At 43.4% G+C, this 23,219-nt stretch overlaps 2 protein-coding genes across 12 annotated transcripts in view; both read left to right on the top strand.

Annotated features, from left to right (window-relative positions):
* Window positions 1-16,314, top strand: part of pld1b (phospholipase D1b) — a 63,296-nt gene extending 46,982 nt beyond the window's left edge. For both annotated transcript variants that reach the window (XM_036124958.1, XM_036124957.1), the window contains exons 15-26: window positions 1,087-1,318; window positions 4,132-4,260; window positions 4,340-4,458; window positions 4,913-5,026; window positions 5,766-5,876; window positions 6,660-6,748; window positions 10,786-10,899; window positions 10,999-11,048; window positions 11,125-11,259; window positions 11,842-11,995; window positions 12,267-12,384; window positions 13,569-16,314. In XM_036124958.1, the coding sequence (XP_035980851.1) occupies window positions 1,087-1,318; window positions 4,132-4,260; window positions 4,340-4,458; window positions 4,913-5,026; window positions 5,766-5,876; window positions 6,660-6,748; window positions 10,786-10,899; window positions 10,999-11,048; window positions 11,125-11,259; window positions 11,842-11,995; window positions 12,267-12,384; window positions 13,569-13,793 (1,590 nt within the window). In that variant the 3' untranslated portion in view covers window positions 13,794-16,314. The remainder of the gene's footprint in view (window positions 1-1,086; window positions 1,319-4,131; window positions 4,261-4,339; window positions 4,459-4,912; window positions 5,027-5,765; window positions 5,877-6,659; window positions 6,749-10,785; window positions 10,900-10,998; window positions 11,049-11,124; window positions 11,260-11,841; window positions 11,996-12,266; window positions 12,385-13,568) is intronic.
* A 4,879-nt stretch (window positions 16,315-21,193) lies between these two features.
* tnikb (TRAF2 and NCK interacting kinase b) overlaps window positions 21,194-23,219 on the top strand; it is a 78,406-nt gene continuing 76,380 nt past the window's right edge. For 4 of the 10 annotated variants that reach the window (XM_036124938.1, XM_036124936.1, XM_036124935.1 and 1 more), the window contains exon 1: window positions 21,194-21,800. In XM_036124938.1, the coding sequence (XP_035980831.1) occupies window positions 21,693-21,800 (108 nt within the window). In that variant the 5' untranslated portion in view covers window positions 21,194-21,692. The remainder of the gene's footprint in view (window positions 21,801-23,219) is intronic. The other 6 variants (XM_036124943.1, XM_036124939.1, XM_036124940.1 and 3 more) reach the window with 3 other exon arrangements.

The following is a 23,219-nucleotide window of genomic DNA, read 5'->3' as shown; positions in this document are numbered from 1 at the left end:
AGCAACCAGCTATTACACGCACAACAGAACCAGCGATATGACCGACTTTACAGCCGTTAAACTTTCCCAAGACGATGTCCCAGGCGCACAGATTACTGGTCGAACTGTGGAAGAACACACCAACCTTCAGCTCAAACGATGGCTTGAGTGTCGAGGGTTTAAAAAGACTGGAAAACTGGCCGAGTTGATCGAACGGTAAGCTTTGTTTTTTTTTTCCTGCGCGGCGGTCATGGCGTCGTCGGCCGTTTTTTTTGTTTGTAATCACCGTCCAGGGATCGATATATGTTTAATGTTTGTCTTATTTGAAATGTTTTTTAGTAGGCTAACCTGGTAGCAGGGTATCAAGTTAGTGCCTGCTACCATGATAGCCTATATGCTATCATGGTAGCATGCGCTTCATTATTAACATGAAGCCAAAATACTCTTACCTGTTCACTACTTGATGTCGCTGGAATTGGGTCAGGATGTTCTTCGGTTGGGCCCTTTCCTCCGACAAAATGCTTGCTACATATGTAGGCCGACCGCACTTCTCCTTGGCAGTCTTGAAGAAAACATCCTTCATATGCGGCCGATCAGCGTACCTCGAGTCGCTGTTGCACGCTCCATAGCAACAATGCTTAAAAACCATGGTTTTAGATTTGGAAAAAGCAGTCGTTTACCGAGTAAAACCTAGGCTAACGCACGTCTCTTTTACAGCGAAACAGCGGCGAACTATGCAAGTTTGCCCTACTGCGTACCACGTGATGTGACGTCATCGTGACGTTACGTTTCTAAAAATAGCTCGCTCGCGGTACGCCATTCAAAAAGTCTGGAGTAATGTGGAGTAACAAGCTTTATACAATTGGCAAACAAAAGCCTTTTAATGGCTTAGATAACATGCAAATTCAACAGAAACAGGACCACCCCTTAGTAATGGGCGATCGTTAAAGCCATTAAGCCAGCAGATTGGACCCTACATACATTGTATAAAAAGCTTTTTTCCTCACTGTCTGGCAGTAAATATGAGTAAACTTCTCCTGTTTTTGGTCAAAATGATTTCCATCTGGAACAAACTAACCTTCAGCTCCATCTGTGGTTGATTTTCAGGCTACGGCTGCATCCCCCAACGCCGCAGCTCCGTCCAGCAGCAGCGCTGGCGGCGGCGACGTTTCCCAGAGCCAGGGGAAAGGAGTTACCTCAGTGACGGACTCTACAGACCAGCCAAAGCTGAAGGGTCAGGGACGGTTGAAGAGGACCAGGATGACCATCAAGAAACGGCTGCAGAAGCACGGACTGGCCCGCCCCGACAGCGACAGCGACCTGGAAGAAGAGGAGGAGAGTGAGTCTGAGAGCGTCTCTGCCCACAAACACACTCAGCAACGCTAGAAATTCACACCCCAGTCGACTTTTAGCTTTTCTTGAACAGAAAGGTTTTTATCAGGAGACAGTTTTGCTTCCCGATGTATTTCCACTGCTCACCTTCGCAGAAATACGTCATGTTAACGTTGGGCACACATGCACACTCGGGTCAGTTTGCCACATTCAGGTTAACTTGAGCCACACAAGCGTTTATATCTACGTTGATCGGATTATCAATCAGAATAAACCACTCCTCTCATTCCGAATACAATTTAATTCTGATGAGGTTAATCTGATCATCATAAATCCAATTGCCGTGTTTACATGACATATTTTTATTACTTTTGTCCATGTAAACGTAGCTACTGTCTCTCAGATGCTACTGTTGCTTTTTGGACTTTGGCCGCTTCTTTACCAGTGTTTCCCAGAATCAAATAAAGCCTTTTTTTTTAATCCAGCATTAAAGGTCATGCCCAGTGGGGGGTGATTGGTGTTTATCTTTGTCCTTCGGCCGATCTGTTCAGGTTGGTCCTCCCACATCAACAGCCAGCAGACTCTGATTCCCAGCAGGCTGCAGGAGCCGAGGGCGCCGGCGCCGCTCGGCCACTGCCAGGCCGGTGAGTCGGACAGACCACTAGGAAACATGATGGCCAAATGCCTCCTGTTTCCCAGCATGCATTGCTGTGGATTTGACCTTTATCCGACAACCTTTGGTTCTTTGTGTCAAAGGTTGATCTTTCTTTTGAAAAAGAGAGAGTATCTGTGACATTAGTTATGTGTTTAGTTGGACTCTGTCTTCTTCACAACCCACAAAAACTCCCATCAGTCCTGATCACACCCGTCAGGCTGTGTAGGATGTTTAAACAGGCCTAGTTTAGTTGGAGTCGTTTTAAACCTTAGTCTGTTGAAAAATCATTTCTGAATAAGCTGATGCCTCATTAAAGGTGGTTGTAAATCATGTTTAATGGTTCAGTCGTTTCTAGGAACAAATACTGGTAGGTTGTTCAGGACTAACTGGACCGATTTAACCTCTTACACACGAGGATCTATTTCCCACAAAATGCATACTCATACTTTATAAGGAATTTCTCAACTTGTACAATGCCTAAAGTGCTAATCTTGTTATCAACTAACATAGACGTCCTGGAGGATGATGTAGATGTGAAAATGTGAGAATAAGAGATTTAAATACCCAAAAATTTATTTACATACAAAGCTTCTTACGTTTGCTGTGAAGACAGAAATAAACACAAGAAATTGTAACTACAACATCTTGGTTACATCTGTACCAAGTTTGGTGTCCACACAACAAGTAATTAAGACGGTATACATGTTTAGATTGATAAAAATCCAGGCGGACCCTTAAATTGTGCCACTTTGGCACAACTTTTTGGAATTTATTCTTGAAATTGAAAATGTCGGACGCTATTATATTTGGTAGATACTTTTGTAGAGGAGTCTCAGATCTGGACGTATGATAAGTGTCTTTCTCAGAGTTACTCAGCTACAACCGTGTTATTGTTGCTAAAGAGTTAATAATTCCCATCAAAAAACCCTTCGAATTAAAAAATACTTTTGGTTGGAAAGTTGAAGTTGTAAGCTAACTGTTTAAAATGATTGAAAGACTTACTATTAGTGCTAACTTACTACTTCAAGGGGTTAGCTTACTAGTAGTAAGGTAATCTTGATAAAACAATTGATTTAGTAAGTTAACAGTGTTAAAATCCTTGTAGTAGTGTGCTAGCTGTGATAAAACAATTGGCGTAGTAAGCTAACGGTGATAAACCATTAGCTTACTATTAGCGCTAGCTTACTACTTCAAGGGGTTAGCTTACTAATAGTAAGGTAATCTAGATAAAACAATTGATTTAGTAAATTAACAGTGTTAAAATTCTTGTAGTAGTGTGCTAGCTGTGATAAAACGATTGGCGTTGTAAGCTAACGGTGATAAACCATTAGCTTACTATTAGCGCTAGCTTACTACTTCAAGGGGTTAGCTTACTAGTAGTAAGGTAATATTGATAAAACAATTGATGTTGTAAGTTAAGTGTTAAAACCCTTGTAGTAGTGTGCTAGCTGTGATGAAACGATTGAAGTAGTAAGCTAGCGCTAATAGTAAGCTAACGGTGATAAAACCATTAGCTTACTATTAGCGATAGCTTACTACTCCGAGGGGTTAACTTACTAGTAGTAAGGTAATCTTGATAAAACAATTGATCATCCTTGTAGTAGTGTGCTATAGGTGATGAAACGATTGAAGTAGTAAGCAAACACTGGATGTTTTAAGCACACGTCGAGATATTATACATTTTAGCCCAAACTCAAAAGCTGTAGGAATGTAATTGCTGGAAATAAAAACAAACTAGCGTAGATCTTTTTAGGTACACATGAATTTTCCTTTGGCTTATAATTGAACATAAAAGCCTCAAGGGTAGAGTTTCACAAGCCAGTTTTACTGTATGGTGTTTTATATGTTTTATTTACATCTATGGGAAAAATCTAAAAGCAAGCAAATCTTAAACAGCAGGAACCACATAGGCACAGACCTGCTGACGACTCATAAATGGGTTTGGAAACTGCTTTACTTCTTTTTAGTTTTTTATTGCTTCTCTTTTCCCATTCTGCAAAAACTAATAGTCTGAGTATTTCTAACAAAAATAGTTTCCTAAAAGCTGTCGTTCCTGATCATAATGATGCTTCTCTAATGACTGCTGGTAACTTTGAGTCTATTGGTTTGAAAAAGAACTGTAATGGGTATTGTAAATATTTATAAATCCTGTATCTTTGTTTTAGGGAGCCACTCTGTACGAAGTCTTCATACAGGTGTTGGAGATCTGTTTGGAGACACGAGGTTCTGGCATGGCAAAGACTACTGCAACTTTGTGCACAAGGACTGGATACAGCTAGACAAACCTTTTGATGGTAAGCGTTCCTCTGTGTTGAACAGGATTCATTTTCTTCACTTGCCTGTTCTTATTTGCACTTTTTCCATCTCTTTTAGATTTCATTGACCGACATACCACTCCCAGAATGCCTTGGCATGACATCTCTTCTGTAGTTCACGGGAAGGCGGCGCGAGATGTGGCTCGACACTTTATCCAGCGGTGGAATTTCACCAAGGTTAGATTTAAGTTTAACGGGTTTAGTATTTGTAGGGACAATAAATTATTCAACTAAATGCAAATAACTCTTTGACGTTGGAGGAATGGAAAAGAGAGAACCCAATTTAATCCTTGCATGCCATGTATTTATTTTGTGGCATCACCGATTTTGATGCCACACTTCATGGCTTTTAGATTTTAGTCTTACTTCAATATTTTAACTTTGTCCTTGTTCAAGTCTTTTATTGTCCTACCAGTGATCCAGATTTATTTTGTAATTTTTCTTAAAAAGTTTTTCATCAGTAGCTCTTCATCGTTTCTGAAGGCATTTAAAATGTTTCTTTGGACTTTGATTGCTATTTAGTGTTCTTTTAGTAATTAACCATTTTTAGAGAGAGGTGTTTCTATTTAGTAGGTTTTTATCAAAATCTCTTTATTCTTTATAATCCTGGATTTTTCCCCCTCTATACTAGATCATGAAGCCAAGGTACCGTGGTTTATCGTATCCATATCTGTTGCCCAAGTCGCACACCACAGCCGGAGAGCTGAGATACCAGGTTCCCAACTGCATTCGTACAAAAGTGCAGGTTTGTATGCAGTTATTGTAATTTTTGCTTTCTATTAACCAAAAGCTTTGATGTAATGAAAATTATTTTATTTTTCTAAACACGTAAAACATTATCAGTGTCACAATGAATAATTGTTTTTCCTCTTGTTTAATTTCCGAGTTAGTTTATGCAAATAATCTTTAATAAAAAAGACAGTTGCATTTGGTTAATAAGTAATGGTCAAATTTGGAAGGATTATTTTTCCATCTTTACTTTCTTTTGGTGTCCCTCAAGGCTTTGTATTGGGAGCTGAACCCATTGATATTTTGTGTTCACTTCCAGGCAAATGTTATTGTTGTGATGAATATAAACCAAGCTCAAACCAAATTATTTGAGCTTAGCTGTAAATTTTATGGTTTGTCGTGGCTTTTAGGGAAAGGGTGCAAGATGTTGTATTTTGTATGAAATTGAACAGCAAATTAGACCCCAAAGAAATAAGTTTTTTTTATTCTATTCTATTATCCATCTATCATACATCATCTACTAAAGTAATTTATTTAATAGTACATTTATTCTATATCTGTACTCATTTATACTTGCAGTGTGATTTGATCTGGTGCCTATTTGCAACAAATGTAAAGTATTGTTTTGTAGTTGCTTAGAAGATTTTAGCATTTTACTAAGGACTATGTTTCCTCCATTTTTCGCTCATGAATTAAATGCTCCATATGTTTTATTTATTTATTGCTCATTTAAAGATTCCTCCACTTTTCCTCAGGTCCTTCGCTCTGCCTCAGACTGGTCTGCTGGCATCAAATACCATGAAGAGTCCATCCACAACGCTTATGTCCACGCCATCGAGAATAGCCAGCACTTCATTTACATTGAGGTATTTGTTATGAGCCGATAGGACTTTTAGAGAGAAGTATAAAAAGACGATGCCGTAGGATAATTAGGCTCTGGCATTGACTTACTACACATTATACACAATTGATTGCAAAGTTTGACCACTGTTTATTAGTGCATGAGCTCTTAGCTGTAATATATTCTGTACCACTGCCATAGAATTGACCTAACTATGACTTAAAGATTGCACCAGACCCAGTAATATTACTTAATGTCACCGTATGCTTTACAAATGCTTCACTCACATCCACATGCTGGATGCTTAAGACATGTGATGATCAGCATGAGCTACCTTCTCTGACCACTCGGGGGCACTCTTACAGCAATAACATTTTATTTTCAGTTGACTTATTGTTCTTAAATATCAAAAAAATTTAACTGGACAATAATGGCTTGGCAAATATTACGTACTGGATCCTGACGCAGCACAAAACTGCCAATTCTAAACTCTTTGTCCCAAAACACGTGACTTATTTGGAACAGGGGAACATCAAAAGTGGCACATTTCTCAAACACATGAACGGGACTTCAAGTTTCAGAAAGCTTCCTTCATTTGCACATAACACACTTTTTTCAATACGGCAGCATGACAACAGCTTTGGAGTAATTTTACAGCATTGGAAGATTTTACTGTGATCGTCGGGTTTATGGCTACCAAACGCTGACAATGCCGTTTTATTACTTTGAAACCCAGACAGTGCAGGTTGTGAATGTGATCTGAAAGCATCAAGGATGAAAACTGTAACTGATCTATGTTTTGTTACAGAATCAGTTCTTCATCAGCTGTGCAGAAGGCAAGCTAGTCCAGAACAGGATAGGAGACGCTATAGCAGAACGCATCATCAAGGCTTACAGGTAAAACACAAACCGTCAGCTTATCTGCTTTTATTGCCCCCATTGTACACAAACCTGTCGCTGCTGTGTGTATTTAAGCTTATCTAACAGCAGTTCTTTAGAACGGTCATTGTTTTACTTGGAGTTTCCTCATCTTCTCAGTTCAGTAACCATGGACCTCATCTTATCACATCCTGGATACAAAGAAAAACAAAATGGCCCTAAACACACAAACCAGCTCAGTTTTGAGTTTTTTTGGACCTTGGTGTGTGAGCAGACTTCATGGAAATACATTTTGACTAAAGTGTCAGATTTGGTTAAAAAGGTTGACATGATGTGAAGCAATAAGTGTTAAAGGTTAGCTAGTGTATGTCAGGCTATCAGGGCTAAGATTTTTATTTTATTTATATAAAGTTTTCAGTTATCCCCTAACATTTTTTAGATGAAGTGATAAAACTGTAGAAGTAAAACAAATATTGCTGTTATAACATTCATTTTATATATAGTTCAAAACATGATCCCTCTGATGTCTCATATACAGCGCTATATGCAGATAGTAAAACGTCTGACAGGAATAGTTTTTAAAGCTGAGTCACAATTTCAGAAGCTTTTCATGCATTATCAACAGATATGCATCAAAATAAAAGCTGTTGTTGAAGTAAGGTAGTAAGAGACTCAAAGCTGTGACATTAAGTCCAAGACAAGTACAGGACTCCCTTGGAAAAGAGATTATTATACCATACCAATTTTATATATAAAGCATTTAAACACCCACAGGACCAAAGTGCTATACATAATCATAAGATATAAAATAACCTATGTGGGACTTTCCTTGGTAAATGATGGCTAAATAAATAAATAAGGAAAACATGGAATGTAAAACATCGATCGATCAATCAATCGAAAGCTGTTGAGAAATAAAAATGTACTCCCATGACTTATTTTTATGGATAGATGAGGGGCTGGTTTGAAATGTATTTATCCATTGCAATGTCATATCACAGTTAACCTAGCTTAAAATATTTCATTACAGTGAACAATGTATCTTTATAAATGATAGCTGTATGTTTAAGGTTTGCAACAACAACAAAAAAAAGAGAGTCCATTAAGTATTCGGGCGGTTTTGCGTTAATTAAAGCGCTGACTGTTCTCTGCTCCTGCTAAACACAATACACTGAGCCGAGCTGTCGACCTCTTCAAGATGGCGGCCCCACATCACGTCAGCACACATAGGCGAATAGCGGTCGATGTGGGGTCTTCCAGCTTAGAAGGTTTTGCTTTGCTTGAACGGAGCCGATTTTAACGATCGTGCATTGGGACATCAGCTGAATTATAAAGGGAAGCTGAGCAGAGCGAACAGGTGAAGTAAGAGGGACAGTTAATGATAACATTGTTATTGTGAAAGTAATAAAACCTCCCAAATAATGAGCAATAAAGATGAACAGATGTTAGAACTTTGGCCATAAAAGCTGTAATTTCTCCCCCTGATGACGGGGAAGCTGCAGTTCAACCAGAACTTTAGCTCTTCTCTTTTCTTTACAATAAAACCATGTAAAGCTTTTTGTTTTTTTTATTCTACGTGTGCGTTTATCTTTTTGCTAAGACGACATATAAATTAATCCAAAGTGTAAAAAAACATCTACCTGAGGAGACAAATAGGCGGGTCGTTTTATTTAAATGGAGCGTGAGAATTTAGATTCTGTTTTCTTTGGTGTTAATGCATCTTCTGAGCGTGTAGGAAAGTTCAGTTAGAAATGAATTTAACGGGGAAGCAGCTTAAACTCTTAGTGCAGCAGGAGGCCTAAATCAGATGGTTCTGGCTCTTCTGACTGACCTCGCCTTGTCCAGTCCAGGTTAAGAGCCCAGACTGGCGGATAAAGTTAACACCGGTTCAATAAAGCGATCACAAAACGTCAGCAGGAGTTGACCGTGGGCTCTTTAAATCTGGGCTTTAGTGAATACAGGCAGGGAGAAAGCAGCACCATTGTCTTACACAGACGATGGAGAGACAGACACTGGAGAGGCGTCGGATAAAATTAATCTTTCTGATCTGCAACACCACCTCGCCCTGAGTGCCGCGTCATTAATGTGAAACATGGCGGCGGCATCGTTCTGTGGGGCTGCTTCTCTAAACGAGATGAGGGATGATGAGGTCAAGGTCAGGATGAACTTCAAGGCGATTTGTTTTGCAGCCAGCGTAGAAAAATTATGCCAGCAGGATAGAAACCCAGGCTACTAGAGTGTGTATCTGGGCCTATCAGGTCCCCTTATTAAGAAGGCTGACACTGACAGGCAGATAACCTAAAACAATCATTGCAATAGTTTAGATTGAAGCATGTAGAGCATATGTGTCAAACTCGAGGCCTGTGGACTGAATCTGGCCCGTCAAAGCAATTTATCCGGCCCTGCAGAGCCAAAAAAGGCATTTCATGTCATAAAGTAGAGGCATATATCCTTTTAAAGTGGCTAAAACTGAGCCTCCTGTAGTGAATGTTGATTTTTTTTTAACTATGTAGTAACGGCATCCTGCCACTAGATGTCAGTTTTCCCACAACACATTAAAACAACCAAGAAATGTCCAGAAAGAGTAAAAGTGATGCAGAATGATGAGTTTAAAGTGTAACTCACCCAGATATCAACTTATTTAGCAGATAAACTGTATAAACTGGACCAAAGGTTCTACTTTTGTTACTTTGCATTTTTTATGCTTCTATATGAACTGAACTGAAATGAAATCAAAAGTATCATCCATACAGGAGCAACCGGCCCTTTAAATGACTTCATGATGCCAAAGAGGCCCCATATAGAAATTAGTTTGATGCCCCTGATGTAGATCTATTAGATTGGCCTAGTCAAAGTGTAGATAGAAATTCAATGTGAGCTTCTGAGCTTTCTGTGTCTCTGCTCTGTCTTCTCTACCATAGAAAGTACTCCTGGGTCAATGTGAGCTTCTGAGCTTTCTGTGTCTCTGCTCTGTCTTCTCTAACATAGAAAGTACTCCTGGGTCAATGTGAGCTTCTGTGCTTTCTGTGTCTCTGCTCTGTCTTCTCTAACATAGAAAGTACTCCTGGGTCAATGTGAGCTTCTGTGCTTTCTGTGTCTCTGCTCTGTCTTCTCTAACATAGAAAGTACTCCTGGGTCAATGTGAGCTTCTGTGCTTTCTGTGTCTCTGCTCTGTCTTCTCTACCATAGAAAGTACTCCTGGGTCAATGTGAGCTTCTGAGCTTTCTGTGTCTCTGCTCTGTCTTCTCTAACATAGAAAGTACTCCTGGGTCAATGTGAGCTTCTGAGCTTTCTGCGTCTCTGCTCTGTCTTCTCTAACATAGAAAGTTCTTCTGGGTCAATGTGAGCTTCTGAGCTTTCTGTGTCTCTGCTCTGTCTTCTCTAACATAGAAAGTACTCCTGGGTCAATGTGAGCTTCTGAGCTTTCTGTGTCTCTGCTCTGTCTTCTCTAACATAGAAAGTACTCCTGGGTCAATGTGAGCTTCTGAGCTTTCTGTGTCTCTGCTCTGTCTTCTCTAACATAGAAAGTACTCCTGGGTCAATGTGAGCTTCTGAGCTTTCTGTGTCTCTGCTCTGTCTTCTCTAAGCCCCAGTGGGTGGAGGCAGATGAGCGTTCACACTGAGCCTGGTTCTGGTTCTGCTGGAGGTTCTCCTCCCTGTTAAAGGGGAGTTTTCCTCTCCACTGTCGCTTCATGCATGTTCAGTATGAGGGATTGCTGCAAAGCCATCAACAATGCAGACGACTGTCCACTGTGGCTCTACGCTCTTTCAGGAGGAGTGAATGCTGCTTGGAGAGACTTGATGCAACCTGCTGGGTTTCCTTAGAGAGGAAACTTTCTCACCAACCTGGAGGATCTGATGGAGTCTGACTTTGGAAAGAACCTTGAGATGACATGTTTCATGAATTGGCGCTATATAAATAAAATTTATTTGAAATTGAATTGAATTAAGAACATCCTGACTTAGAGCTCCTGGACTTTAACTGAACAAAACAGAAAAACAACCGTTTAATCTGCTCATCATGTCGTTAATGTTTAGTTGTGTGTGTTTCTTAGGGAGGGGAAGAAGTACCGTGTGTACGTGGTGACGCCTCTGCTGCCCGGCTTCGAAGGCGACATCAACACCGGCGGCGGCAGCGCCATCCAGGCCGTGATGCACTTCAACTACAGGTCAGATCTCCTGCAGCACAGACCCAGCAGCCGGTTCTGGTTCTGGTTCTGGTTCTGGTTCTGCTGCTCACGCTGCTCTCCCGCCTTCTATCTCCACAGGACCATGAACAAAGGAGACCGCTCCATCATCTCCCAGCTGATTAACGAGAGTAAGTGGTCCAGCGCTGGCGGCTGATTGGCTGAGGCGAGCGGCGGCTCTGACGGCGTCTGCTTTTTGCCTTCCAGTGGGAGGCCAGTGGATCAACTACATCTCCTTCGCCGGCCTGCGGACCCACGCCGAGCTGGAGGGCAAGCTGGTCACCGAGCTCATCTACGTCCACAGCAAGATGCTCATCGCCGACGACAACACCGTCATCATCGGTAAGCGCCCGCCTCCGTCCGCGGCGGAGGACGTTTTAAAGACGGCGGGGGAAACGTGTAGCCTCGTGAGACCACCCTGATCTCGCGAGCTTTCAAGGTTTCACTCGCAGATCAGTCTGGCTACTCTCCGTTAAAGAAAATTTGGAGCCGTTCACCAAACGAACGTCCAATCAGCGTTGGCTTTGAGGCGGGTTGAGGTGTGACGCAACGAGGAGCGACAGTTCAGTCTAAAGAACATGGCGGCTTCAGCCGATGAAACTAGTGTTAGCGTGGCTATCGAGCAAGTTTTATCGGCATTACAGAGTGTTTCTCTGCTGAGCTAACGAGCCTTTACCTGCAGCAGCAAGAGTAGCTTGGCTTGTGGTTGTGTTTTCGTCGTCGCTCGTAACAGAGTGACGACGAATCTGATTGGTTTATTTGGCCCGTCTATCACCAACATAGGCCAATCAGCTAACCAGTATTTTCGCCCCTTCCCAAAATTACTTCAACGGAAGGTTTCCAGATGGATATGCGGAGCAAATCTATCTGGCGGAGTCAGGTAAGGAAACGTGGCCCTCACCTCCGTTCCCGCTCTCACCGCAGGTTCTGCCAACATCAACGACCGCAGCATGCTGGGGAAGCGGGACAGCGAGGTGGCGGTGATCGTGGAGGACTCGGAGACGGTGGACGCCGTCATGGACGGGCAGCCGTACAGCGCCGGGAAGTTCGCCCTGCAGCTGCGCCTGGAGTGCTTCAGGTAGCCGCAAACGGTTTAAATCACAAACAGGAGAAATAAGGGGCAGATTTCATGTTTAAATAACTAAAGGAGCAGAATAAAATATTTAAAGCAGCACGACTACGATGCATCTGAGGAGAACAGTTATTGTAAAAAATGAATAAAACAGAAACATGTCTCCGTGCTCAGACAAGAAGCATTTATCTCCTCATTAAGACCTCTGCAGGTGTTCTTGTGCAAAGCTGCCCATGTTTCAGTGTCTCTGTGTCTGAACCTCCTGATCTTGGCTCAGGATGATCCTCGGCGCCAACACCGACCCGTCCATCGACGTGTCCGACCCAATCAGCGAGCAGTTCTACAAGGAGACCTGGATGACCAGCGCCGCCCGCAACGACTCCATCTACCAGAAGGTCAGTCTCTGCTGCTGGAACATCTCTCACCTGCAGCTTTTTGCTCTGGAGGTTCTGAAAGCTTCTGGTTCTGGGTTCAGAGACTCACCAGATGTTTCTAACCAGGCAGAACCAGACAAGAACCCAGAACCTTTGGTCCATTAAAATGGCAGTTACTGTTTTATTCCACATTCTTCTGGTTCTGGTCCATTTTAAGGCATTTAGGATGATTTTAGCAGAGCAGCTCTTTATGGAACCATTCAGGACCGTCGGGTCTGGCGGTTCTGTTAGTCTGCTGCACATCCCAATAAACGTTCTACCCGGTAGAAGTTCTCCTGGAACTGATCGGGTCTGTTGGTCCGGTGTTATTTCTAACCCAGCTGCGTCTTCAGCCTTAGACATCATAAACGTAGACGCGTCGTTGGGCGGGTTCTGCCTATGCTGCGATGCGTCAGAGCGTCCGCCATGTTGGATGTGGCAAATCTGCTGATAGACTCAGTCACTTAAACAGTATCAGAGGGACTTTAATCTCTGAATATACTTTGTATTCATAGTATTTTACTTTTGTAATATTACAAGTTTATTTTTGTATCCCTTTAGCTTCATTCTCCTGAATTTATTCTTGTAATGAATAAAAATAATTATAATAATCTAACCTGGCCCTATTAATCCAGGACTGAAATAGTTCTGAAAACTGTGATTATTCTGGAAATGTTCCCCCTTAATTCTCATAATATGACGTTTTTCTCATGACATTACCACTTTTGTCTTTTTTTAACATTATTCTCCTATGACTTTTTTCTCAAATTAGCAATTTTATCTCGTTAATACTCCCCCAAAAAGTCTGTTGCTAATCTGTTTCTATACCAGATCTTAAAAGGTTCACGTGGTTTTATGAAATAATAAGACCACAATGTTTAGATTTAACCAATTGATTTGAATATTCATAACACATTCACATATACCTATCGATCTATCTATCTATCTATCGATATCTAAATACTTAAAACATATACACAGGGAACATAGACGTTAACTACTTTCTGCCACATACAACATGGCGGTGACGTTGACATGTAAACTTGTGTTCAATGAGGTGTCTACGTATATATATATATATATATATATATATATATCTCTGTGTGTTTAGCCACCGCAGACGTGTTCACATGACCAACTCTGCTCTTTCTCTCCGACTCCTCCAGGTTTTCCGCTGTCTGCCGTCCAGCGACGTGCGGAACATCTCGGAGCTGGAGGGCTTCCTGGCCAAGCCGGGTCTGGCCAAGGAGGACCCGGCTCAGGCCCGGGAGGAGCTGAAGAAGATCCGCGGCTTCCTGGTCCAGTTCCCTCTCCAGTTCCTGAGCGAGCAGAACCTCCTGCCTCCCATCGGCAGCAAGGAGGCCATGGTTCCCATGGAGGTCTGGACCTGAGCCGCCTGGTGGCCGATCTGACTCTCCCTGACGCCATGTTGGAGGTCCTTCTGTAGAAAAAGACTTTTACCGGGGGGAAAACGGTTCTTCACGCTGACTGAAACCTGTAGTTCAGGCTGGAATCAGATGACGGCAGCAGTCAGCTGGCTTCACATGTGCTTGTTTAACACTAATCCTGCCTGAGGTCCAGTCTGACGACGACCTTGAAGATCATCAAATCAACAGTTAATCTGAGACGCTGAAGGGTTGATGGGTAGCAGCGGTGCCAAAGACGGAGACACAGCGGTGGGAAAAACCTGCAGAAGCATTTAGAGGATCAGGAGTTTAGCTACAGCGCCTGCAAGGCTCGACCCAGGGCTGAATCACACTACCGTTCCTGCAACCGACCGTTTCTCTACATCTAATTCTATGCCGAGGAACAAAAATCCATCCAGTGAAAGAAGTTGAACCGACCAGACGCCTGATTTTCTCCAACCAGGGTCGGTGAGGCCAAGAAAAGAAAAAACTCTCAATTTCATGTATTTTTCTATATAAATAGGGTCGTTTAATTAATTATCTCATCATGAAAACTTACAGATGTCTTTTTATTTAGCGTCAGAGGAAAAACACGTTTATCTTTTGTTCAAACTATAAATCAGGTTGTCAGTTTGCAGGTAGAACCTCCTCCAACGTGGCTTCAGGTGTAAAACTTCTCACACTTTGACCAGCAGACGGAGCGTTAAGCTCCACGATGCCTGAAAGTCTGCTTCCTCCTTCATCCGGGTTGGATATGGACTGTTCATCTCTCCTCCTGCTGACCCTTCAGCACCAAGCTAAGACTCTGTAATCTCCATTTTCTCCTCCTGCTAACACTATGCAACATCCAGAGCTGGGAAACGCTGCTCCTTTTGCTCTAAAAAGACACTAAATGGATAAAAACAGAGCAGCGATGAAGATGAAGGAGCAGCTCAGCCTTGACTCGTCTTTCACTGTAATTACGTCACATAAGAAATTAAAAGTGCCAAAAACCATCCGAGCCAATGCAGACCCATTTACATTCCACCGACTGTGTATTACGCCTTAAATGACTTCTTCTGTATTCTGTGATCTGGCACTTCTGCGTAAAGATTATTCTACAAATTAATCTCTCAAATTTCAGTCCATTTTTTTCCCCCATCTCAAAATGAATCAACAATTTGCCTCCAAGACAAAAACACCCTGATCCAGGATCAGATTCATTTTTTTTACTGTTGTGCTGGATGATGAGTCCAGTGCTGCGTCAGAAACTGGAGCCTTTTGCAGCCGATGTCATAATTATAAGTTTATATTGGATGATTAGAGTTAAGTGTTTTTTTTTAAACTGCAGTTATACTTTTGTCCACTAGGTGGCAGAACGAGCTAAATCACAATTACAATTTAACGAGATTCTGTTATATTTCTGTTGTTTTTTATTTTTTTGGGTGGGGTGGGGGGGCGCAGTTTCTGTTTATTTATTGGGGATTGGAGACGTCACATGACATGAACCTGTAACGCTTTTTGTTTCTGCTTCACCAAAATGAAGTGTGACACTGCAGGCTCCTCTATATTCGGGTTTTTGGGGTTTTTTTTAACTCTAGTTGGCATCAGACATGTTTTATTTTTACTACACAAAGAAGCTGTGTAAGCTGGTTTCTCCTGCTGCCAATAAAGGAGACGACTGTATGAAAATATCGGCATTAATTCTTCTTCGGTCAACGTTTTCTCCAGAAAGGATTTGTTGGTTTAATTATTATAATATAAATAACGATCGCTGCTATAAATGCAGCGCCTGTTTGGCAACAAACCACAGGCGGTTTCAACCATCTGTCCTGAAAAAGATGCTGAAAAATGAATAAAAAATTGTGCAAAAGTTGAAACTGATTCAGTTAAACATTTTTTTTTTTTTTTTTTCATCATGTAAGGCATTTTAAGTTTAAATTTAAACGTTTATTTAACTTTCTGGTCCTGCATGTTAAAAATAACTGCAAGGATTTAGCTTTTTTTTAGATTTAAATTTTATTTATATTTCTGATTCATACCTATTGAATGCAGCGGTGGTCTTTGTATGTATTGGCCTGTTTACCTGCATGAAGCTGGATGTTTTATTTAAAAAAGGAGCCGCGTGGCGGACAGCATGACGCCAGCATGTTGCCTTTAAATCCCAGCATGAACCCTCAGAGGTCTCCTTAAAGCCACGATTGAAGCTAAACTCTGTGCCTGCCTCAGCCTGAAGCTGTAACGGTTCATTTACCTTCTCTACCTCCTGCTCCAGTGCTTCTCCGTTCATGTTTGTCATTAAAAGCATGACTTTTTGTATCTTTGCACAAACCAAACCTTGCAGAAGAGATTCTCTGGAGTTTCTGCGGACGCCCTGAAGCGCTCGTCTGTCTTTCATCTTTCTCTGTTCACCTCTTATTTCTTTGTTGCTATAGAAATGCACTTATTTTGCACAGACTGTGATCTCCAGTGTCACTTCATGTATTGCTCTGGTGAACTAAATAAATGAGGGATTGATGGCATTAAACTTTGGGTTTCCCATTTCTTCACTTTATGCTTCAGATCTGTTTATTCTAATCAGAGGCTGAAGGAACGGATATCTGACGCACCCCCAGTGTCTGTTTTTGCATTAAAAAATAAACCTTTGTGTACAACACTGTTTAAAAAGTATGTACTGTACATCCGTACACATTTCTTACATATTTTTGTTGTTGTTGAACTTATGTGTTTTGCAATTGATCAAAGAGATTTTAGCAACAGAGGAAAAATAAATGTAAATTCAAAATGCAGTTTTCAAACCTTTCTGCAGGTAGAATATAGCTGCCAGCTTGTTGAATCTTGAAGTCACTTTGAATAGCAAAGTTTTTCTGCCGCACATTTACCCGCCGCAGACGTGTGCAGTGCATTGCAAAAAAGGAACTATAAGTAGGTCAAATATTCTTGAAATGAGTGTATTTGTCCTTGATTTGAGCAGACACGTTTAAATAATCTGCCAATGGAATAAGATGTTTGCACTTAAAACAGGAACAACTCATTTCCATCATCTTATTGTAGGTGCAGTAGAGCTAATCATCTTAGGGGTCAAAATACTCATTCCATCGGCAGATAATCTTGCTTACCTGCTCAAATCAAGGAGAAATACACTCAGTTGAAGACAATTTAACTTACTTTTACTTAATTTTTGTAGTGTAAGCCAAAGAAGTGTTTAGTTTGCACCAAGTTTGGTATTTAGCTTCTGATTGTGCAGGTTCTCTTACTTGGAAAGATGAGAGAGGTCTGTAGTTTTCATCATTGGTGGGGCAAAAAATATCAGACAAAAACATTTTTCAAATAATTATCTAATTAATTAACTTATACCTATGTGAAAAGTAATTGCCCCCTAAACTTATTCCATTGTGGCAGTAATAGCAGGCATCAAATGTTTCTGATAACTGGTGATGAGTCTGACATTTTGCTTTGCAGAATCGTTTTAAGAGACACTGCAGGGTTTTCTCTGATGAATGGTCCTTTTATGTTTGTGTCACAGGCCCTCAATGCAATCTTAGTCCAGACTTTAACTAGGCCGCACCACAACCCGCTTTGCATATTTGCTCCGTCTTTTCAGAGCCATTCAGAGGTGAACTTGCCGATATGCTTGTAGTCATTGTATCATGTTTTGTTTTAGGAAGGACTCACAAACTGGTAGATGTTGGGTTTTAAAAATTAAATAAAAACTTATGGCAGGCCTGAGGAACAGAGCAGAGACAGAAACCAGGAGAACAAACGATGGGGTAACCACTCATGGGAGAACAAAGTCAACGGTAGAAGCGATGAGTCGTGAAAACCAGGGAGCTTAAAAACAGAGGGGTGTGTGGAGAAAGACGGTGGAGGCATCAGGTGGAGATGAGGGGCAGGTGAGACTAATGACAGGTAAGCTGAGGGGAAAATTGTAATGAACAGATCCACAAATGAGCTAAAATGGCAGCAACTAGAAAATATAAACAGGGGAAAACAGAAACGAAAATAAACCCCAGAACTCAAACGCCTAAGATCAGCCAGACGGCAGAATTCATGGATTTTATCAGAACACCTTAAATAACACCTCCCACCTCCTTACCCTTGACCTTTTATGGGTGAACAAAACTCCATCAGGGAGGAAAGGAGCTTCAGCTGCTGAGCTGATTCCAGACTTTAACTCTGACGTCATTAGTGACGGAAACATGGAGGATGGAGTCAGATCCAGGCCTACAGCCTTCTGGACATGAACTACAAAGTGCTGCTCTCTTCTCTCTGGACATTTTCTTTGATTTCTGTGAGGTGGGCTATGCAGATACTTCATGACATGCAAAGAATTGTGGGATACCTTAAAGCACAGGTGTCAAACTCAAGGCCCGCGGGCCAAATCTGGCCCGTCAAGGTAAATTATCCGGCCCTCGAGAGCCAAAAAAAAAGGCATATATCCTTTTAAAGTGTATAAAGTGGCTAAAACTGTGCCTCCTGTAAGTGTAACTCACCCCAATATCAACTTTTTTTTGCAGATAAACTGTATAAACTGGGCCTAAGGGTGCTACTTTTATGTTACTGTGCATTTTTTATACTACTGTGTGAACTGGAATGAAATTATGAAATTAAAAGTATCGTCTCTACACATGCAAGCGGCCCTTTTAATGACTTCATGACACCAAAGTGGCCCCATATAGAAATTAGTTTGACACCCCTGCCTTAAAGGGTTCTTAGTGCCGGTAAGAGACGTCACGCGGTTCCTAGGCTAACCTAGCTGCAGGAGGAAGCATGAAGGCTCCTTTTCCTACCTCCTTCCTTTCTAACTGCACTATTCAGACACTCTGATCCTGGTGACCGCTGACGCACTTCCATTTTGGCTAAAGAGTCCTGGATCTATAAGGGTATTCTGGTTGGAGCCTTAGTCCCAGTCATCCAGGTCCTGAAGCAGCAAGCAGCCACAGACCATCCCTCTACCACCACCATGCCTGTTGGTAAGATGTTCTTTTCTGAAAAGATGTGAGTTTTACACCACATTTACCAAAAAAGGTTCAGTTTCATCTTGTTCATCCACTGAATCTTTTCCAAAGGTTTAGAAGATCATCAAGTGGTTTCTTGGTTTGGTTCCCCCACACAAATTGTGGTCCTGGAACTCTCACAGAGGTCAGTTTTGTTTAAAACATGTATAAATACTGTATATATAAACGTTGTGCTATGGTACCTCAGTAATAACACCATAATATCAGAATATAATGTTTTATTTCTTTAGATTGTGCCACTGTTGGCCCGTCCATTCAGAAAAAAACTCCCATTCCACTGAATTATTCACTCCATCCTGCAGTTTTCAGCTCTGCCTCTAGGTGGAGCCAAATAAACGTGATTTAACTCTTAGCAGTTTGAGGTTAGGAGTCCAGATGTTTTATTTTTTTTTTAACCTTTTTTTTGGACCAGTTTGAGTTTACTGTGGAGCAAAGAGACCATGAACACATCTGTGTCTGAATCAGGGTTTCATGATATCTCTGAGGTTAACAGCATGTTGCACAGCGATGAGTTCCAGGTGGGCCTTATCTCCACAGACCAGCACAAACAGAGACTTGTTTTGATCGTGAAGAGCTGCTTCACCTGCCCCAACATGACTTCTCTGAGAAACTGAGGGCAGCCTGCCACTAATCCCTCACAAACAGGCTGATTTCTCCCTGGCTGTCCCGCTGATTGGGCCGTTAGCTGCTGGATTGGAGGGAGGAACCCTTCAGCAGTGCAGGCAGGGGCAGATCTAACAGCGGTTTAGTCTAAATTTTAATATTTATGTGAGAAAAAAATCCTTTTGATCTGCTGAATCACGTTTGTTTTGCAGCATGGTGCCCCGACATCAGCTTCTCTCCAATTTCTGATGTTTAAGCTCTGCACCGGTGGCAGCAGTGCTGGACCCTGTTGGACATCCTGAAGTCTTCCTCACTGTGACAGGGGGGGGGTTAACCTGCTAGAGGAAACTGAACCATGCATCAGTGAAGGTGTGTGTTGTGAGAGAAGGAACAGATTAGATGGATGATCAAAGCTTCTGATGAGTGAAGGTTAACTCCTCACTGATCCAGACCTGTTGGGCAGAGGTGGTTTTCTGGAGAGAAGGCGTCTCTTTGTTGCTCTGTTTCATCACTTCTAACGTTTCTTTACAGCAAAACAGAAAGAGCGAGTTGTTGTTTGGTTCTGGAAGATCAGAGAAGCCGCTGTGGACCCCAGCCTGTGCGCGGTGACAGCTCTGGCTTTGTGTGCAGGTCTGAAGCTGACGTCCTCAGGGCGGATTTAGGGTGTGTCCCTCAGGCTGAAGCTTCTCTGTGTGAGGATCTGTGAGCAGCAGCAGCAGCAGCAGCAGCAGCGGGGCGTGGAAATCACAAGCATGTTCTGACACATTTAGTCTTCACACACCTGGAAAGTTTCACCGCAGAAACATGGAGCTGGGCCCAAAGCTCACACAGAACAGGAGACATTTCTTTATTTTATTTCATTATTTCTTTTCTTTTCACAGTTTCTTTCATTATTTCTTTCTTTTGTTTTATTATTTCTTTATTTTCTTTCTTTGTTTCTTTTCTTTTCATTATTTCTTTCATTATTTCTTTATTTTCTTTCTTTATTTTCATTCATTATTTCTTTTTCTTTCATTATTTCTTTATTTTCTTTCTTTATTTCTCATTGCAACTTTATATTTGCCGGTGAAATGTGTCTCCTGCATGTAACCCGTCTCCCACGGAGCGGTGGGCGACCCCCGTGGACCGATCTGGGGCCCAGTGTTTTGGCTCAGGGACCCAGAGTGGCAAGCTGTGGGATTCGAACCGAGGACTTGCAGCCTTCCCAGAATGCTTAGTCCGCCACTCCCCTCTAATAAGAATTATTCCATAATACATAAATGATTGCAATAATAATAGCACGCATGTTAACTAAGATTACTACCAGTGTTTTCATTAATTAACCAGTTATTACTGCATGTTTGGATAATAACACATTTTAGTTAATGTGACTAAACTGTCAATGTTAATATAGTTGCTTGTATTGTTAGTTTTAGTATCAGTGTTGCTGGCGGTAGTTAGTTTATGTTGTATTTGTTGTATCTTTCATTTGAAAGATGGGATTTTTTAGAGTGAATCAAATATTTTGTAAGATCTATTTTTGGAGCAATCTGGCGCGTCTGGAGATGAGAGGCGCCTACAGAGGCCAGGCTGGCAGGGCACTAATGTTCCCGTCTAAGTGTCTCTTTGATGCCGCGTTAAGACATAAATGAGGTGTGGAAATGTCCCGGGAGGCTTTTAGAAAAGCCATTTTGCCACTTGGAACAGAAAGGGCAGGGCGGGGGCCCTCCGGGTCCCCCAGCCCCCCCCCCCCCAGCCTCTGCTCAGCGCTGGCTGGCGGTGAATGTGTGGATTAATCATGAGTTTTATCGTCATGTGTTCGGGTTTGAGTGAGGAGATGTGATGCAGCTGCGTGATTCCGGCCCCTCTCCGTGGAGGTGTGCGCTCTGTGTCGTTGTGGGCGTCTCTGTGTGAAGCGCAGCCTCCTCTCAGGCCACTCCCGGGAAGCGCGCAGCTTCACGCACGCACGGACGGACTCCGCTGCTCTTCCTCAGTGCGCCTCGGCCGCTTCTCCTGCGCGCACCTGTCCTCCACGGCCCCGCTTCGGGATGAAGGCATGTAGGACGGGCGCTCCGAGCAGCATGTAGCACCTGGAGCTGCGCGCACACCGCCTCCCCGCTGCGCTCCTCCTCCGCCTCTTCCTCTCGGCTCCGCGGCTCCTCCGCCTCCCGGAGCGCTCATTCCTCCGCTCGGCGTCGCCTTCAGCGGGATTTTTCGGGGATCTTCTTGGGGATGGGTAGGGGGGGTTCGGCGCTCAGGCCCGTCCTAGAGGACTGAGTCTTCATCCTGCTGCACCTCCCGGTCGATGGTCGTTGAGGAAGCTTCCATCTTGAGCCGCGCTTCTACCGACGGAACCATGGCGAGCGACTCCCCTGCGCGGAGTCTGGATGAGATAGACCTGTCTGCACTACGGGTAAATGTCTCCCTCTGTGCGCGTGCGTGTGTGCGCGGTGTCCTTTCCTGTGTGCGCGCGTGCATGTGCAACACCTGTCCCCCCCCTCTCCCCAGCTCTCCTCCCTCCATCCTCTCCATCCTCTCCCTCCTCTCCAAGCACAGAGCTGGATGTGTCTCCAAATGCGCTTTCCGCTACCGCCCGACCTGTGGCGTGCACGCGCGTGCTTTAATCCCACAGTCTGTGTGTGCACGTGCGCGTAGGGATGTGTGGGAGGTGTATGTGTGTGTGGGGGGGGGGGGTGCAGCTGTGCGCGTGCGAAGCGGACACTGACTGAGGAAATCAGGTCGGTGATCAGATATATCCGCGTGGATCACTCTGCTGCTGTTGGTGTTTCTGCTTAACAATTGGGACGTGATGTAATGACGCCCTGAGCCGCTGCTGCTGCGCGTGCGTGCGTGCGTGCGTGAACCCACTCTCCAGCACTGTCGTGCGTGAGGCGGCATAATAAGAGCCGCTCTTGTCTGTACTATGTGGGGCAGATGTTAAGCTGCTCGCTGACACTTTGCACAAAGACATCAGATGCCCGTGCACGCAGAAGCACACACGCGCACTTCCTCTCCTCTCTCTCTCTCTTTCTCTCTTTCTCTCTCTGTCACGCACACGCACGCACAGATGCACGCACGCGGCGGGAATAACAGCGATGATAACGGCAACAGGAGCGAGTTCCGCCATTTCGTGATGTTGTGGCGACAGCAGCTTTGCATCACGGCGGCTGGCCGCGCGCGCCGATAGGAAGTGCACTGCCGGAATGTGTGCGCGTGAGGCGCGCTCGCGTGCACGCGCGTGGAAACTGTGGTTATTTTGCAGGTCACCCAAAAAAAACACACCATAAAAACAACAAAAAGGCGCATCATGGCTGAACTAAACGTGTCACCAGGAGCTGCGTGTGTGTGTGTGTGTGTGTGTGTGTGTGTGTGTGTGTGCGTGTGTGTGTGAGAGTGGGTATTTTCTGCACCCCCCCCCCCTCTTCCCAGCTGCTTACGCAACTCAGTTGTACCTGCAGAGCAAACGTCAAGTCTGGACCTGAGCGACGGGGTGGGACTGCTTGTCAGTGTGTCTGAGTGTGTAACGCACACCTGCAGCAGGAGGAGGAGGAGGAGGAGGAGGAGGGGGTGATGAAGGCAGGGGGATGTGAGGAAACACTGAGGTAGAAGCTTTCTGCTAAACCAGAACCCGCATGCCTCCATCAGCAGCAGAAATTAGGTCAGAGAGGATGGAGCAGAGAGAAGGGGGCGCTGAGGGAACACTTCCTGTTCCTCTGATCTCCTCCTCTCCCACCATGGCTGGAGTCTCTATGGTCCACGCTGACAGCCTGGACGGCGGGCCCTATCAGGGCCGTGGGATGGCTGCTGTCAGGCCCCGCGTATAAATAGCTGT

The sequence above is a fragment of the Fundulus heteroclitus genome, chromosome 21 (genome assembly GCF_011125445.2).
Source record: "Fundulus heteroclitus isolate FHET01 chromosome 21, MU-UCD_Fhet_4.1, whole genome shotgun sequence".
Lineage (NCBI taxonomy): Eukaryota > Metazoa > Chordata > Actinopteri > Cyprinodontiformes > Fundulidae > Fundulus > Fundulus heteroclitus.
The sequence above is the reverse complement of the archived record's forward strand: the minus strand, read 5'-3'. Positions and strand labels throughout refer to the sequence as shown.